The 16,980-nt window shown below is 36.0% G+C and overlaps 2 protein-coding genes across 2 annotated transcripts; one reads left to right on the top strand and one right to left on the bottom strand.

Annotated features, from left to right (window-relative positions):
* The first annotated feature begins 2,885 nt into the window (after positions 1–2,885).
* Positions 2,886–16,630, top strand: LOC108679400 (DNA replication licensing factor MCM3). The gene is made up of 15 exons (XM_018168017.2): positions 2,886–3,060; positions 5,177–5,289; positions 5,738–5,946; positions 6,324–6,464; positions 7,600–7,766; positions 8,380–8,541; positions 8,784–8,920; positions 12,105–12,269; positions 12,845–12,941; positions 13,401–13,651; positions 13,955–14,119; positions 14,521–14,671; positions 15,066–15,206; positions 15,694–15,868; positions 16,074–16,630. Exons 1-15 carry the CDS (start codon positions 2,980–2,982, stop codon positions 16,373–16,375), a joined length of 2,457 nt encoding a protein of 818 aa, XP_018023506.1. The 5' UTR covers positions 2,886–2,979; the 3' UTR covers positions 16,376–16,630.
* Positions 10,085–10,827, bottom strand: LOC108679402. Its single transcript, XM_018168018.2, has 2 exons — positions 10,798–10,827; positions 10,085–10,544 (listed from the first exon to the last, which is right to left on the bottom strand). The coding sequence occupies exons 1-2, from the start codon at positions 10,812–10,814 to the stop codon at positions 10,226–10,228; spliced, it is 336 nt and encodes a 111-aa protein (XP_018023507.1). The 5' UTR covers positions 10,815–10,827; the 3' UTR covers positions 10,085–10,225.
* Positions 16,631–16,980: the final 350 nt, after the last annotated feature.

Raw genomic sequence — 16,980 nt, 5'->3', positions numbered from 1 at the left:
TTCTATTACAACTATTTGTAAATGAATAGTTTATTGATTGTCAATTTAACTCCCGGTTCTTATTTGAAGGAGAATATCACCGGTTACAAATAATGATACAGTGCAACCACATAGTGTTGCTAAATTGATTTTATATCCCATACATCAGAAATTGAATTTTCCATGCACATATTTTGGGTTGAACTGTAATCCATTAATTTTATATATTATACACTTTACGCTCTATATATCTGTTGACTGATCTCTGTATTGGCATATAGATTTTATGTACATGCATAGAGCATGTACAATAGGTACTAGTAGTACATAACATAACATAACATAACATAACATAACATAACATAACATAACATAACATAACATACCATGACATAACATAACATAACATAACATAACATAACATAACATAACATAACATAACATAACATAACATACCATAACATAACATAGCATAGCATAGCATAGCATAACATAACATACATAACATAACATAACATAACATAACATAACATAACATAACATAACATAACATAACATAACATAACATAACATAACATAACATAACATAGTGATCTCGGCCGGATCTTGTCATCTCGTGTCATTTGACCGGATCTTTTCACGACTGACGAAAGTTTGAAGAAGCTGCTCGACTTCCACCGGGTTCGATAAGGAGCTAGGCATTTCAAATCTGAACATATATTTTTCCATAGCTTTATCTAGTCTGTTCTTGAAAGCGTTCCAACAATTGGAGCGCCAACGATGTCATCGGGAAGGCTGTTCAGTGAAAGAGGCTGTTTAACGAACGGTAGATGGTCGATCGAACAGTCAAACCTGTTCCTGTTGCGACAAGGCATTTTGATTAATAACATTCAAAATCTGGCTTTGTTGGTATAAACTTGAGGCATAAAAAATGTTATTGAATATTTTAGTATATGTGATGGTATAAGAAAATTAATTAAAAATAAAATTTGAATACAATTCTCTTAGAAGTAGAGGCAGCGGTGATGACGGTTTCAGTCGCGATTTTTGATCATTTCCTGATTGAGTTTCTGTGACTGTGTATGGAGATCAAGAATGTGGAGATCGATCAGACCCATGGTTGAACTAATTCATGATTGAAGTAATGTATTAGTTCCATTATGGTTCAGAATAGCATCAATTTAAGCATGCTTAATGAAGATTATGAAGAATCCGGAGACTTAGCATGAGAGGGATGAGCGTGATGAGTATAATGAGCGTCTTGTATCAAATGACTGGTACATGGGTGCTTTTTTCTTCGTCCTAGGGCTGTCACCTTAAGACCCATTTGCACGTTCATGTTCGTTTTGACATTGAATCATAGGGAAAAACACATGATCGAAAAATCTACTAGAGAAAATATTATTTTGTATGAATTATAACTACAGAGCGACGAGGTATTAACTTCACGAAATTATAGTCAGGGTATTTTCCTTTTTATTATGTCAACATTTTCGAGATTTGCGGCCGAGTGCAACGAGGAGCCAACTAGCAAGGACAACGTCGAAGCAAATGCAAATGATGCTCTTCCATGATTTACAGGACGTTTGCATGACATTTAATGCACCCTTATCTTCTTATCCATCCGCGTCACAGATATGACACTGAAGTCGGGTTTTAGGATAGGTTTTGTAAAATGAAACTGAGGGAAATTAGCACTGGCACATGTCAAGTGCCGGCATTCCAGCACCTCACATAAGTTTTAAATGAATAATTCTCAAACTCAGTTTCCATCTTGTAGAAAATATGCTAGGACACATAATTTTTAATATGCAAACTTTAAACCGGGGCCTAAGGTTGCCTAATATGCACAAATTTTGTTGCACTGCGATTAAAAATAAGTAGAGAATGGAAATGAACGGTATTTTACGAAAGTAAGCACTTAGTTAACATCAGCCACCTGCATTCTGACGGGGGATGCTCCTTGGTCAGGTGCTTAGGATGAATGAACATGGTAACTTGAAATTCAATAGGTTTCCGAAGAAGTCAAGGAACCTATCAAAACTATCAAACAATCCAATAAGCTCAATGTTAAAAGTCGTCTCTGCTTTGAAGTTAACTTGTACCTGGAATAACCTGTCTGATATATGATAATAACACTTGGGTTAAAATGATGATCCTGTCTGTGGTTTGAGCTGGGCAGAGTGGCCCAGTGCCAGTGGTTACAGTTCAGCAGAGTACCAAGAATGGCGCAGAGAGGTGCGGGTTCGAGACCGCAAAATGCTGTAGGTAGATGTTCTGCGATGTTAAAAATCGGCGACAGGCCTACGGCCTAATAAACACTGAAATAGCTATTATTATTATTATTATTATTATTATTATTATTATTATTATTATTATTATTGACCATTTTATATGATAATACTACAATTCACGATGCTGTTCTGTATTAAGTGCTACGGTTGCCCTAGTATCGAAATCATGACTTGCAAATAAATTCATGCCAATACGTAGGTATTATTTTAGGTTTCAAAAATCATCATTTCATCTGCTTGCCATATATGCATTACACAAATTAAACTTGCCAGCAACCGGGCATTTGCAGTAAAATGAATTATTTTTACTGAAAAGTTTTGCATAACTACTGATTAGACCAATTCAGTCTTAGTAAAAAGTAAAAGAAATAAATATCAAATTACACTAAATAATATAAAGTGTCTCGGATTCATGTTATAGACTTCTGATGAACACTAGACAAATATGTTCACCATAAATCATTTGGAAACATGGACATAGAGAAAATAATATAAGATAAATTAAGTTTTTCTGTATTATATTAAGACAAAATTACCCAGAACAGTTTTCATTCCGATCAAGATGTCAGAACTTTGAAGCTGAAGTTCTATTTACAAAATCGGACAAACACCTAGTATTTTCCCGCCAAACTTGTAGCACTCTTGCACCGCATCTGTTGTAACTTCTTGTCCCTCGCCAGGCTACAATTATTAAAATTTCGTCAAAATGGGAGCTGTTGCTGATATTGTTGTCGATCAGAGACTAAGAGATATTCAAAGAGAATATCTGGAGTTCTTGGAGGATGAGGTAAGGTTAAGTGCATACCATATTAATGATTCCCTATCTAAGCCAAGCGTGACTTAGTTAGTTAGTAACAACGTCGTCAAACCTACGTTATTTATTGTATTTAAGTTTTGATGGTAAAACATGGAAAAATATGCGGAATAGTTCACTGATGAATTCAAGGTATTTAATAAACAGTTTATACCATGTTAAATTGGAAAACCTGAAACAGATTTAGGTTTATAGAATAATGATGTTGGAAATCAGTTCGGACTTCTGTCTTCTGTTAAAAAATCAAGAATAGGCTAGCCTACATGTAAATTCAGTTGATCAACAAAATTTAGATGCTATGGATTCAAACTTGAATAGTCAAATACACAAAGTAACGGAATTTTGCAAATATATTGTTGAAAAGATACTGAAAACCTAAGAAAGAAAGGCTATTTTAAAGAATTTGTTGGCAAGCTATTTTTGCAATTCAATGATCCTTGTCTTGAAATCAGTTTTGGCCATCACTCCTCAGTACCTACAATCCTACATTGCATTGTTCAACATGTGTATGCTCAGCAAAATGGAGTGGGTGCTGGTGGCTGGGGCTTGGGTGGGCACCAAAATGGATAATTGAGCTAAAGCCATCCACAAATTAGACAAAAAGGCTAATGTGCACAGCCAATTTCACTCATTTCTATCATATTCTATGTTCCTTTCATTTTTTTTAAATACACATTTCGACTTGCAGTCTTCCAAAATCACCTACAAAATACTTGTTTTTGCCCAGCATTTATGGCAAATTTGCATAATATTTCAAATTATTCTGAAGATCTGGGTTAAAGCCACCCATGCACAAGCTACCCAAAGTAACAAACGAGAATTTTTTAGAATTAGTTCATTCTTAGTTTCCTCATCTTAGTCATCTAATCAATATTCTTTCAATTTCTTATAGGTACATGATAAAGGTGGTACAGTAAAATGTGGTAACTTTGACCACTTTTTTTCATAATGATGCTATTTTTTTACTAGATAAGTTAACCTAAAATTGAAACATGCAGAATACAGGTCTATAGCCTACTCTAGCTTTACTCACCATAAATTGCTGGCTCCTGCCTCATAGTTTTTATGTAATTTAAAAAAAGTGATGGTCTTTGTTATCCCAGCTCTTGGGGTTTCTTTGACCGGGTGGTAAAATCAATTTTATTTTTTGGTAAAATAACTCCAGGTTGTGGTGCATTGTAGTAGAACTCTTCTAGTTACATATGCAAAAGACAAATTTTAGGAAAGTGTCATAGTTTGCAAATGGGGGGTGCCACCCCCCAATGGGCAAAATGTGACCACCTAATGGCAGCCATGACGGGGTAACATTGACTGGTTTGGAAATTAAGTCAAAATTACCATATATAAGACTCTGTAGAGTCTGAAACATAAAGTAAAAAAACATTAATAGATGTATCAAACATAAAATATGTTATATAGGTACCTATGGTAATTTTAACTTAATTTACAAGCCGGTCAATGTTACCCCCATCACGGCTGCCATTAGGTGGTCAAAGTTCCCCCATTGGAGGGAAACGCCCCCCATTTGCAAAGTATGACACTTTCCTAAAATTTGTCTTTTGCATATGTGACTGGAAGAGTTCTACTACAATGCATCAAAACCTGGAGTTATTTTACCAAAAAATAAAAAATTGGAGTTGGTACTCTGACAGGCTTTGAATAATAGATTTTTTTCGTGGGTCACATTTTTAATTTTTTAACCTAGTAGATATGCAAACTTTTTAAATCTTTCTATTGTGTTACGTAGCCTCAGTATTAGGCCTTTGATGGCCATTGACAAAATTTTTCTATGTCAAATCGTTTTTGAGTTTTGGGGGTTTTTGTTAAAAAAACGAAAAGTGGTCAAAGTTACCCCACTGGTCAAAGTAACCCCATTTTACGGTATGACTGGTATCCAAATAATTATAATTTCTTCCATAAAAAATAAAAATTGCACATTTTTGGATGCATTTCCTAAAATCTCACATCATAGTATATACCTACCATATAATATGTATAAATATAAAATAAATAATTATTTATTACTTTGAAAAATTCTCTATTTGCTTTCATTATCCAAATAAACACTAATGTTCTATTTCATTGACAGGAAGACAATGGAGTGTACACACAGCTGGTGAAGGAAATGATAAATGCTGACAACTGCAGACTGGTGGTCAACATCAATGATCTGAGGAAGAAAAATCCCAAGCGGGTAGCTGGGTGAGTGATGCATTGTTATTATGAATTGATTAACCTCATCCAATTTATATATGTAAAAGGATGGAAGGAACTGCCTCAAATCAGTAATATTTTTGCTGTTCTTCCTTCATCATTTAAAAATAATCCTTGTTGGTTGGAACTTGGACAATTGAAACATATCATGACCATCCCTAAAAATGTCTTGAGTTGCCTCAATTTGGAATTGAGAGAGCATTGATACCTCAAGTGTATGCTAGGTTACCATCACTCACCAGCAGTAAGAGTAATACCTATCCCAAAAAATAATGATTCTAGAGATTGAAATTTACAAGCTTAATCTTTTGTAGTAGGCTAATTTTGAATTCTTTCAAATTTTCTCATTTCACTTGGTTCTTTTAAAAACTTTGAAACCATAAATTGTGTAATATTCTGTTCCATATCATACAACTTCATTATATTTAATTTTCAGTTTGCTGAAATGTGCCTTTGAAGAGCTGCCTGCTTTTCACCGTGCACTGCGAGAGTTTGTGTCTGCAGTTGATGCAACGTATGTCAAGAAGCACGAGGAGCTTTTTGTGGGCTTTGAAGGAAGCTTTGGCAGCAAGCACGTCTCTCCACGCACACTCTGTGCTGGAAACCTGGGCAACCTTGTCTGTGTTGAGGGAATTGTCACTAAATGTGAGCAAACTTGCATATGTCTACTTCCATTGGCAAATTTCTGATTTTATACACGCCTTGTGCTGCTAACATTGACTGAATTTTGTTTGCTATTTGCAGTAAGTTAAATTCATTGGTTCTGAATTTTAATCCTTCCAACAATTGATGAATGACTTTACTTATTAAGGCCAGCATCCTTTACTGTATTGCGGGCATATTTTTCAGATAATATTATTGTCACATGTGCACAAGAAATAGAAAAAAATTAAATTGCCTGTTTTCATTATTCTACTCCACCATTATTCTCTTGCTAAAATAATTCATGCTATGATTTGATTAATATTTCACTGGTACAACCAATTATGTATAAAATAAATTTAATTTGTTGTTGAGCTCAGGTTCTCTGGTGCGACCAAAGGTGGTGCGTTCAGTGCACTATTGTCCTGCCACCAAGAAGACGTTAGAGCGTCGGTACACGGACCTCACCTCTTATGAGGCATTCCCGTCGTCGGCAGTTTACCCAACAAAAGACGATGATGGTAAGGGATTCTTTCTAGCGCATTTTCTCATTTATGAAAATAATGCACTATTGTGCTTGCCATGTCCGTCTGTCTGTCTGTCTCTCCGTCCGTGACCTCAAGTTTTCGTCAACAAGAAAATGCGCTCTCTGTCACTCACTGCAGTGAGTACTTACTGAGTTATATTTTTTAGGCTCTGCTTGTGAAGTTCATATTGAGAACACAAGGAAAAAGACGTCTTTAGTTGAAGTGCATATTGTACCATGTTACTGGTTGTGTAATGATTAAACGAAAATTACACTGAGATTTAACAATATTTTATTCTTATGAAATTCAATTGCATTTCCTGTCTTAATTATAGTAGGAGGAAAAATTTTTGTGATGTTATTTTGCTGCATTATTGCTCGTCAATAACTTGCTTGTGTGTCCAGTGTCCACCTCTTCTAATGCTGGTTATTGCCAGTGCTATGTACTCCTGGTAGTTAAAGTAATGCCTAAGTATGAATGTATATATGGTGGTAGCAAAGATGGATGCCAACGGCTTTGTTGTGAGGTAGGGACTGCTGGGTGTGAATGGATGCTAGACGGGTTGGATGAGTTTAATTCCAAATGTCTTAAGGATCTGTGGAGCACTTGATGGTGGAATGTGAGTGCTTAAGAGACAAGTAGGAGTCTTACTTTTATATTTTTACCCTTTGATGGGATTTTTTCACTGTAAATTCAAGGTATATGGCTATGGCCTACCGATGCAAATGTCTGCCTGAAGTCTCTACTTCCCAATACCATTCTTCCTTTGTAACAATCAGTTCATTTTTCACGCTGACGCCATTGGTATTAGTCTGTTTTAATCGCGTGCGGTTCCATTAATTACGCTTCTTTTACAGTTTTCTTCATGTTACTTATTATGGATCTTCCATATAATTTGCAAAACCTGTAGCAACATCCCTCCATTTATGGGCTTAATCTTAGTAATCACAACATTAAGGTTTCCTTCATTTGCAAAGGATGATATCTTCATCTTTTACATGCACCTATTATCATTAATTTGTTTTTATCTTGAAACTCGCAAGAAATGTTCAAAATATAATACATTCAGAAATAAATCTAAGTATTCAAGCGTGCGGACTTGCGGAATTAATGCTTCACTACATTGCAGGCAATTTGCTGGAGACTGAATATGGACTCTGCACATACAAGGACCATCAAACTATCACTATTCAGGAGATGCCGGAGAAAGCCCCTGCCGGTCAACTGCCTCGCGCTATTGACGTGGTGCTTGACAACGACCTCGTCGACCAGTGCAAGCCTGGCGACCGCGTGCAGGTCTTGCATTGTTATTACTAAACCTTCTTTATGTTATTATTGTAAGGTATAATATAATTAGGTATAATATATTATAATATTATAATTTGGTATAATAAAAGTATAATTAGGTATTACCTCCATTCCACTGTGCTTTCTAGCGCCAACTTCTCGCTTTGTGACATTGCTTTCAAGTGTCTACTTTTTGTATAAAAATAAAGTGTCCAGCTCATGACTTCATTATTATTTTATGTTTATGATTTTTTAGAACCATAATAGCATGTTATAATAATGTTTTGGTGATTTGTAAAAATGTTCTTTGAGGTAATTTTTTGTTCAGTACCGTTTGAAATTTACATGTACAACAAGTGATTCAGGTAACTTCGGAGAATGGATGTGCACTGCAATTCTCTGTTTTATTCATGAATGACAAGGAAGCATTAATTGTCTTGACAGTTCACCATGATAATGAATGCCATGATGGCATTCATCTGAACTCGATCTTAATATCTCTTTAAATCTTAGCTTGAATTCCTGTTTAAGTTAATGGTCTGGTGAAATTGTTTCGTTCTATGGCCATTGGGATTCTAACTACTTTTATCCTGAATGATTGCAAATTGAACGGTGTGGGCAGGTTGTGGGCATCTACAGGTGTTTGCCCAACAAGCAGGGTGGCTTCACCAGCGGCACCTTTCGTACCATCCTCCTCGCCAACAACGTGATACTCATGAGCAAGGAGCTCTCGCCTAACATCAGCCTCGATGATGTCAACAAATGCAAGGCTTTCTCTAAAATGGTAAGACTAGTCTCGCAAAAATCCTTTACACCAAAAATTTATGCTAATGAAATCTCTACGTAAAAAAGAGCAAATTAATTTAAAGTTCAGATGTTGAAATCTTCAAAGTCGCATCATTCTGAATAGCTCTGTGTTCTTGAATTTTGACTTCATTTCTAGTTACTGACATCTTCAACTTTGAATAATTACAGTAATAAGATGGCATATTTTAATTTAACGCCTCCTTGTTTTGTTACTGTCAGGACGGAAATGTGTTTGAGCTGCTGGCCAAGTCCCTTGCTCCAAGTATCCATGGGCACGAGTACATCAAGAAAGCTTTGCTATGCATGCTGCTTGGTGGTGTTGAGAAACATCTTCCTAATGGCACCAGGCTCAGAGGGTAAGAACAATTATTGATAAATAGTTCCAATTAGAGACATGATCCTGGAAAAATATTTCTATTTTGTCTAATTTTCTTCATTCATCACGCCCTGTTTCTGAGAAAATATTTATATATATATATTATTCGACCCCTTTTCTGATTTTTGCCTGAGGTGAGGAGAATAAAATATGATGTTGCTTGTCGCTTGTGAGATAGGTTGAAAAAATGTTACCTTAACCCTTTTCAGCCCCAATTATTTTTTTTCTTGAAATTTCATTTTTTATCAAATTTTTGGTGTTGGCTCTACCTAAGTGATTAGGAAAACGTCTCAGTTTTCTTTTCTCTACAATAGTATTGGTAGAATACGATGTGCCATATATGTACCACTGAGCATATCCAAGTACATTTTTTTTGTTGAAAGAAAAAACAACCGTGTCCGAAATGCACTTATATATTTGTAAATTGACATGTTATATTACAGTTTTAGGATATTGCAAATTTAAAATTAACTATAAAACATAACGTCTTCAATATTTTTTGCAATATTATTCCAAATACTGTAAAATGGCGAAACTAAAACAAATATTTGATCCATCGTGTGAACTACAAATTTTCTAATTAGCGTTACATTATGTTCAAACACATTATTTCAAGTATCAAATTGTGTTCAAATACATAATACTTTAAGTTGGACTTACATGTAAAAGGTAAAAAGCGAGATATTGATCAGAATGTAAATACTCTGAACATATCATTATTTGGTATGAAATGGAAGATTACATGCCAAGCAGAGACCTGCATTACATTTGCAACACTGAACGAAAGGTCTTATCTTACATCCTTCTCCAGCACATCCTTCTTACATCCTTCTTTTGTTGTCTTGTGTTTCTACAAAATAATGTTTTATTCCATCAAAACGAATATCATCTAACACTCGTTTGTCACCCTTTGTTGAGTAGGATGGCGGTCTCCCAGCTCCTTTCAAAGCTTCTTCTTCTCATAGCCTGAGAGACAGCTTCATTTCTTGTCACAGATGAATTTCTCCAAAACATCCTCCGAGAAGATAAAGGAACGATACCAGACACTATCAAAATTCCAAGTAACACTTTCATTTCATCGTTGCTTACCAAGAAATCTGTTCCATCTTTGAAAGTTGCATAGACAATTGTCTGATTCACTAGCAAATTCCACTCATCATCATCAGAAAATAGTTCAAAAAGTTCAACTGGAGTAAAATCTCTATATTTTACATAATTTGCCTCAGGAAATATGCGGTCACCAGGTGTGAGTGAAGTGCCAAGACTACATTTTGGAGTCTTACAGTTATTGCACAGGCGAAGAATTATGAGCCTCACCACCATCTTCAGTAGTACTACGTTCGTCGTGGAAGAAAGCTTCATCATTGCCACTCAGTTGATCTTCACAATCATCTTCAGTCGTACGTCGTCCGTCATTGAATACAGCTTCAGCATTACCAGTCAGTTGTCTGCCGGACAAATTATCCATCAATCCACTATCACTATCCACTTCACCAGCAGAGTCTTCATCAGTCAATAGGCCGGGATCATTAGGCTCAATATAAACGTCTGCATGGCTCTCATCTTCTTCTAATATACCTAATATCTCATGCATAGTCAGGAATCTGAAATATGAAACATAAAATGGACTTAGAACATGCTAGAATTTTGATATTCGTAAATATGTGTACTCAGAAAAATGTACCTGCATTAGCTCAGCGAACCATATATGGCACAGCAAATATAAAAAGATATCCAGAAAAAATAATGCATTAGACAATTTTAAAAGTTAACTGAAGAGGTCAGTTTATTACTTGCTCAACATGTGCAGTTACCAAATGAACCTAGTTATCGAAGAAATGTGCAAAATATACTTACTTTCCCCTGGAAGCCATTATTTTTGGCAGAGCACAGAGACTCTTCTTTTCAACGTGACAGCAGAGCACAAACTGGCAGGCTTAAGGGGTTGTACTCATATGAACATGTTGTAGCAGGTTTGGTGTGCATTTCCAGTACACTTGTTCAGGCTTGTCTCAAGCAAGAGCGATGTATGATGCAATATTACATCATGCTGTTTAATGTACCATATATGTACCACTGAGCTGAAAAGGGTTAAGGAATTAACAGGAAGCAGGGATGTTTGTTTACGGTACACATTATAGTAACAGCAACTAGAAATGTTGCATATATCATTGGCGTGAAGTGTTGTTCATTATTTCAACTTTATCCATATTTTCAATTATTTCCATATCTGTCTTAATAATTAAATTTTCATCTCATCTATAATGCGGCTACATTCTCTGTGCCTGTTACATTAATCACAATTTGCGTGACAAATATTCTTAACTCGTCTATAATTTCATATGCAAACATGGTTGTCTAGTACTGCTTATTTAGTTGATTTACTCAATATTCTGATGGCGCTCTTTTAAACAAACTTTCATAATTAATGTTTTCTTGGCTATTTAGCTTGAATCCTGCATTAAAGTTATTATTGAAAATAATATACGTTTAAAAATTACTTTTTAAAGACAACACTTCCAAAGAATCCAGTATCTCCAATCTTACAGATGTACAATGAATTTCTCATCTAATTTTTGAAAATTAAAAAAATTTATTTTTCAATTTTTTTAATACCCATATATAAATTTTTTTAATATATAAATTTTTTCAAAATTATTTATTCTGTTAATTGACTCATGCATTGCCTCTGACTTCACACAAGTGTGCAAAATTTCATATCAATTAGACAGGTAAAAGTGTGTCAAATATCAGTTATAAGATTTGTAGCTGACAAAATTATTTTTTCATTTTTTTTAATATTTAAAAAAAAAATTTTTTAATTTTAAAAATAATTTATTTCGACATTTGATTCATGCATTGTCTCCAACTTTAAACAAGTGTGCAAAATTTCAGATCAATAGGATAAGTAGAAGTGTAGGTATTAAATTTCGATTACAAGATTTGTAGCAGACAGACAGACAGACAGACAAACAAGAAGTGAAGTTAAAGAGAAGTGTTGTAAGTATGGCATAACGTTAATGTTTTTGCACCAACATAAAGTTGGCTGTCTAAATTTTCAAATGTTGACCAAAAAAAATTTATAATAAAAAATAGAAATAATAAAAGTATAATAAATAAGGTATAATAAAAAAGTATAATATATTGTACCTTTTATTTTTCAGTGATATCAACATTCTGCTGATTGGAGACCCAAGTGTTGCCAAGTCTCAGCTACTGCGCTATGTGCTGCACACCGCACCTCGCGCCCTCAACACCACGGGGCGTGGCAGTTCAGGTGTCGGTCTCACTGCCGCTGTCACCACAGACCAGGAGACTGGCGATAGAAGGTACACAACTTACTTGTTACTTGTTCAACTTATTATTTCTACTCTATTCACATTTGATTGGATTTTTTATTGTGCTTTCAATGGATGCAATATTTTCTTAAGGTTTTTTTCTTTCAGTTTCATCATTTCTACGGTGCATTAATGTTTAATTTTCACTTACCGAGGCGAACATTATCCTGGTATTTTATTATGGAGGTTCACATTGATCTTGGGGTAATATATTAGCCTTTACAGTGTAATCTACGGTAACTCATTACTGTTACAATATAATCAACACACTGAAATTGTCGAACTACTCCTGTCAGAGGTTACAACGGAAAAGCATAACCCCTTTGCTTCACATGTAACATTCTGAATGGTCTCTCACTGATGAAATGAAATGTGAGCAAGCTCGATAATCCACAGTTAATAATCAAATTGAAATTCAAAAAATCGACAGCAAATAATTTTCTGACGCTAATTTACTATACTTCTGTATTACAAATTTAGTGAGAAAAAATAGACCTTTAATTCAGTTGACAAACTGATGCTAAATTGCTTTCAGCAAATGTTTAACTTCAGACTTTGTTAACCAGACTGGAAGCAGGAGCGATGGTGCTTGGTGACCGAGGCATCGTCTGCATCGATGAGTTCGACAAGATGAGTGACATGGACCGGACCGCCATCCACGAGGTTTGTCTCGACATTCATTATTATCATTTGTTGATTGTTGCCTGTCTGATTTTCTTCGTAACATCGTTTATATATTTGATTCCAGATCTAGTTTTTTGTTTTAATTCTCATATTCATGCCTCATGTTCATGAATCAATTGACAGAATAAATAATTTGAAAAATTTTATATTTTAAAAATAAAATGTAGAAATTAATTTTTTAATATTTGATAACAAAATTATAAATTCATTGTACATGTGTAACATTGGAGACACTGGATTCTTTAGAAGTGTTGTCTTTAAAAAGTAGTTTTTAAACGCATATTATTTTCTCTGTGGTTTCTGCAAACAGTTCAACAGTTCTCAATTATCATGGAATAATTGGTTCTTGGTAAACATTCAATACTTCCTGAATGCCTTGTTTTGCCTGACACGCAAAAATGTTTAGCTGCATTTTTTGAGCTACTTACGTTGCGACAGGTGATGGAACAAGGTCGGGTCTCCATCTCAAAGGCCGGCATCCACGCAAGCCTGAACGCGCGCTGCTCTGTGCTCGCGGCCGCCAACCCTGTTTACGGCCGCTATGACTCCTACAAGACGCCCATGGAGAACATTGGCCTGCAGGACTCGCTGCTCTCACGTTTTGATTGCCTTTTCATTATGTTGGACACTGCTGAACCCGCCAGCGACAGAATGATTGCTGATCACGTGGTCAGGATGCATAGATATCGGTGCGTATTCTCATGAGAAATGTGTTCCATGTAAAGTTAAATTTTACCTTTTTACTGTTACAATTATCTCATTTAAGCGATTTGCTGTAGAATGTCATTGATGTCAGTTTTTTGTTAATTTTTCTTCCTCTGCACGCGTCTTTTCTTTACAAATTTCTAGAATCCATGCATAGTTTTGTCCATGCACAACATATCAGCTCTTTTATTTGGAGTTGTAAAATTTAGGTAACTAAGCTGATTTTCGTAAGTCGAGGTCACTGAATGTTTTCACTTAAAACAATCATCACGAATTTACCGATTCAGTGGCCCGATGGAGCAGGAAGGCGAGGCCATGGCCTTGGGCCTAGGCATCGACATGCTCTCCACTGAGGACCCTTCTGGCAACGACCAGGGAGGCGACGGGCAGGAAGAAACACCGATCTATGAGAAATACGATGCCCTTCTCCACGGCTCCTCACGGGCGGCCACGTAAGCTCTTCTCGTGTATTTGTTCCTGGAAATTTTTTTTTTTAAATTTCCAATGCACAATGATGGCGATAACGAGCCTGAACTTACACATTGATAAATACCTCTGATGAATGGGATGTTCCAGGCTCCTAGATGGGGAAGCCTTTATCCTTAGAACATGCATTACAGCTAATTACTATTGAAATAAATTGGCATCTAATTGACCGTTGATCATTAGTAACGTTTCCAGTAAATGGAGGATACTCAATAAAGTGCGTACCTGCTTCACACATTCAGATTTTGTCTTAAATGTGTTCTCTTTCAAATAACGTAGCCCCCTAAAATCTTTCTTCCCGCTTTAGAAGATAAAAGCAACTTGACTCTAAAATTTAATTTTGCTATGAATTTATTTCTTCCTGCAGGGATAAGTTTGTTAGTCTGCAATTCATGCGCAAATACATTCACTTGGCCAAGGCAATCAAGCCAGTCCTGACGAAAACAGCCTCAGAAGCCATCGCTGAAGAATATTCTCGACTTCGCTCACAAGATTCGGAGCACAATGACATAGCCAGGGTGAGTACATGTGTGGAGTTTTTAGTTCCTACACTATTGTGAGAAAATGCATAATGTGTTAGTCACCGGACGCTTTTGCTCAACTTGAGTTTCAGAGTGATACAAGCACAAGACATTTGAGACTGATGACTTTTTTGAAAGTTACAGCACAATTTTCAGATTCATATCTTGCATTCTTACTTCAACAGGTAATCAAGCCAGCAATTTTAATGTAATTATAATTTTAATATGATAAATATTATTGAAAATCGTTATTATTAATATTGTAAATGTATTCAAAATTGCTTAATCTATTCTCATTGTAACAAATTCGTATTGGTAAAAATAAAATTTAAAAATAATTGCTGTTGATTCCTAGTTTTGCGTCTTTTCATCATTGATAATTTTTGTTCAGACACAACCTGTAACCGCCCGAGCGCTGGAGACGCTCATCCGTTTGTCAACAGCTCATGCGAAGGCGCGTCTTTCCGTCAAGGTGCAGGCCAAGGATGCCGAGGCCGCCATCGAGATGGTCCAGTACGCCTACTTCAAGAAAGTAGGTCTCGTTTTTTAATACTATGCATGCTTTTATGATTGGGCTGTTACAGCAACACGATTATTGTATCATTGATCATGTTATTAAGATAATACATTATTTTGAGTTTTGATCATTGATATATATAATTAAGATGTATATTAAATTCACGATCCCTCCTGTACCAAGAGCATAGACGAATTTTTGTTTGTGTGTGGCAAAATCTTCCACATACACTAGGGAGAAGGTGGGCGGTTGAGGTATGAGGTAATAAAGTCGAAAAATGAGAGCTAAAAAGTGAGGCAGATAAAAACTCGGCCACTCCCACAGGTATATCTCACCATAAAGATTTAGGAAAAGCTGTGGGACAAAAGAGAAATGGAGGTGCTGAAAGAGAATCGCCCCCACTCGAGCCAGGCGTAGTTATAGATTGGCTGGATTGTGAAAGATTTCATAAATTAATGAATGCTTTGAATTGTGTTTTTTTATGAATGGTAATATTTTTAAGATTGTGCTGAAGAAGACCAACAAAAAGAGCGCCAAGGAGTCAGTTGATAGTGCCGAGGAGTCTAGCGATGATGAAGAAACATCAACGCCCGCGGTTCCTAAGAGGAAGCGCAAGTCGGGCGACGGCGTCCAACAGCCCACCAAACGGCCCAAGAAAGCTGCCGTGCACGACGAAGGTTAGTTATGAACTTGCGTCTTACATCGTAGAGATTTTTGACCAAATTTGAAAATTTAATTGTCGGACAACTTTAATGACGATACTCATTTTATGTGTCTCGCGTATTGAAAAATGTATTCTTATTTTTTTTACTTGGTGGAGTAAAATTGAAGTCATGACTTAGTAACACTGGTGTTATGAGTGAGGTAACACTTGCTTTTCAGAAGACATCGAGGCCCCCGTAGCTTCCCAGCCTCGCACACCAGCCCGCGCTAGACCTACTGCTCCCGAGCCTGCTCAGGTGAAAGAAATTAGCAAAGAAAGACTAACCGCTTTCCGAGCCTCCATGAGCAAGATGTTCATGGAGAGCTATTCACAAACTGTCACAATGGACAAACTCCGAAGTTATATGCGCGAGAAGCACGCTGACCAACCGTTCTCAGAAGACGAAATCGAGGCAGCTGTGCAACGCATGACGGATGATAATCAGATAATGGTTGCGGATGACATGGTCTTCCTTATTTAATTTTAAGTTCTACTTTTTTACGTCTGTTTTGCTGTTTTTACGGTTATGCATCGTGCGCTATTGGAAAGGATTAATTTCATCAGGTCAAGTCTGCTTAGTATTAATGAGGCGGATCGAAGATTCATGCAATGGTTTTGTTTAGGTGGATGAAAAGTCTGATGAAGTGAAGGTGATAGAAACATGATTCTGTTATACAAAGCCTATATCTGTACACCTTAGTGATGTCGAAATTCTCGATAATAAATATTATCCTACTCTCGGGTGTTCATTACCACAAATTATTGCTTGAACTGCCTAGTGCCGAAAACTATTGAATTCCTCGACGAATGTTGTTTTGGCGACACCATTATTTTTTTATAGCGTTTTTAACTTGACACAGCTTATACTTTTTTTTACTTATAATATAGTCTGATGTGTGTAACGTTGAACTTTTAGGTAAATGGACGAGGACGTTATGTTATTATGACGATATATGGTTAGTCAAACACCGAAGCATTTGATAAGACGAATTAGACATATTTTGGAAATTATTGCACCACAGCCGAACATGTGCATGAATATGAGAGAAATATTTTTAATTATATCTCTTAGAGCAGTGGAAAGAA

Source organism: Hyalella azteca, unplaced genomic scaffold (assembly GCF_000764305.2).
Source record: "Hyalella azteca isolate HAZT.00-mixed unplaced genomic scaffold, Hazt_2.0.2 contig5139, whole genome shotgun sequence".
In the NCBI taxonomy this organism is placed as follows: domain Eukaryota; kingdom Metazoa; phylum Arthropoda; class Malacostraca; order Amphipoda; family Hyalellidae; genus Hyalella; species Hyalella azteca.
This window is presented reverse-complemented; position numbering and strand designations above follow the sequence as displayed.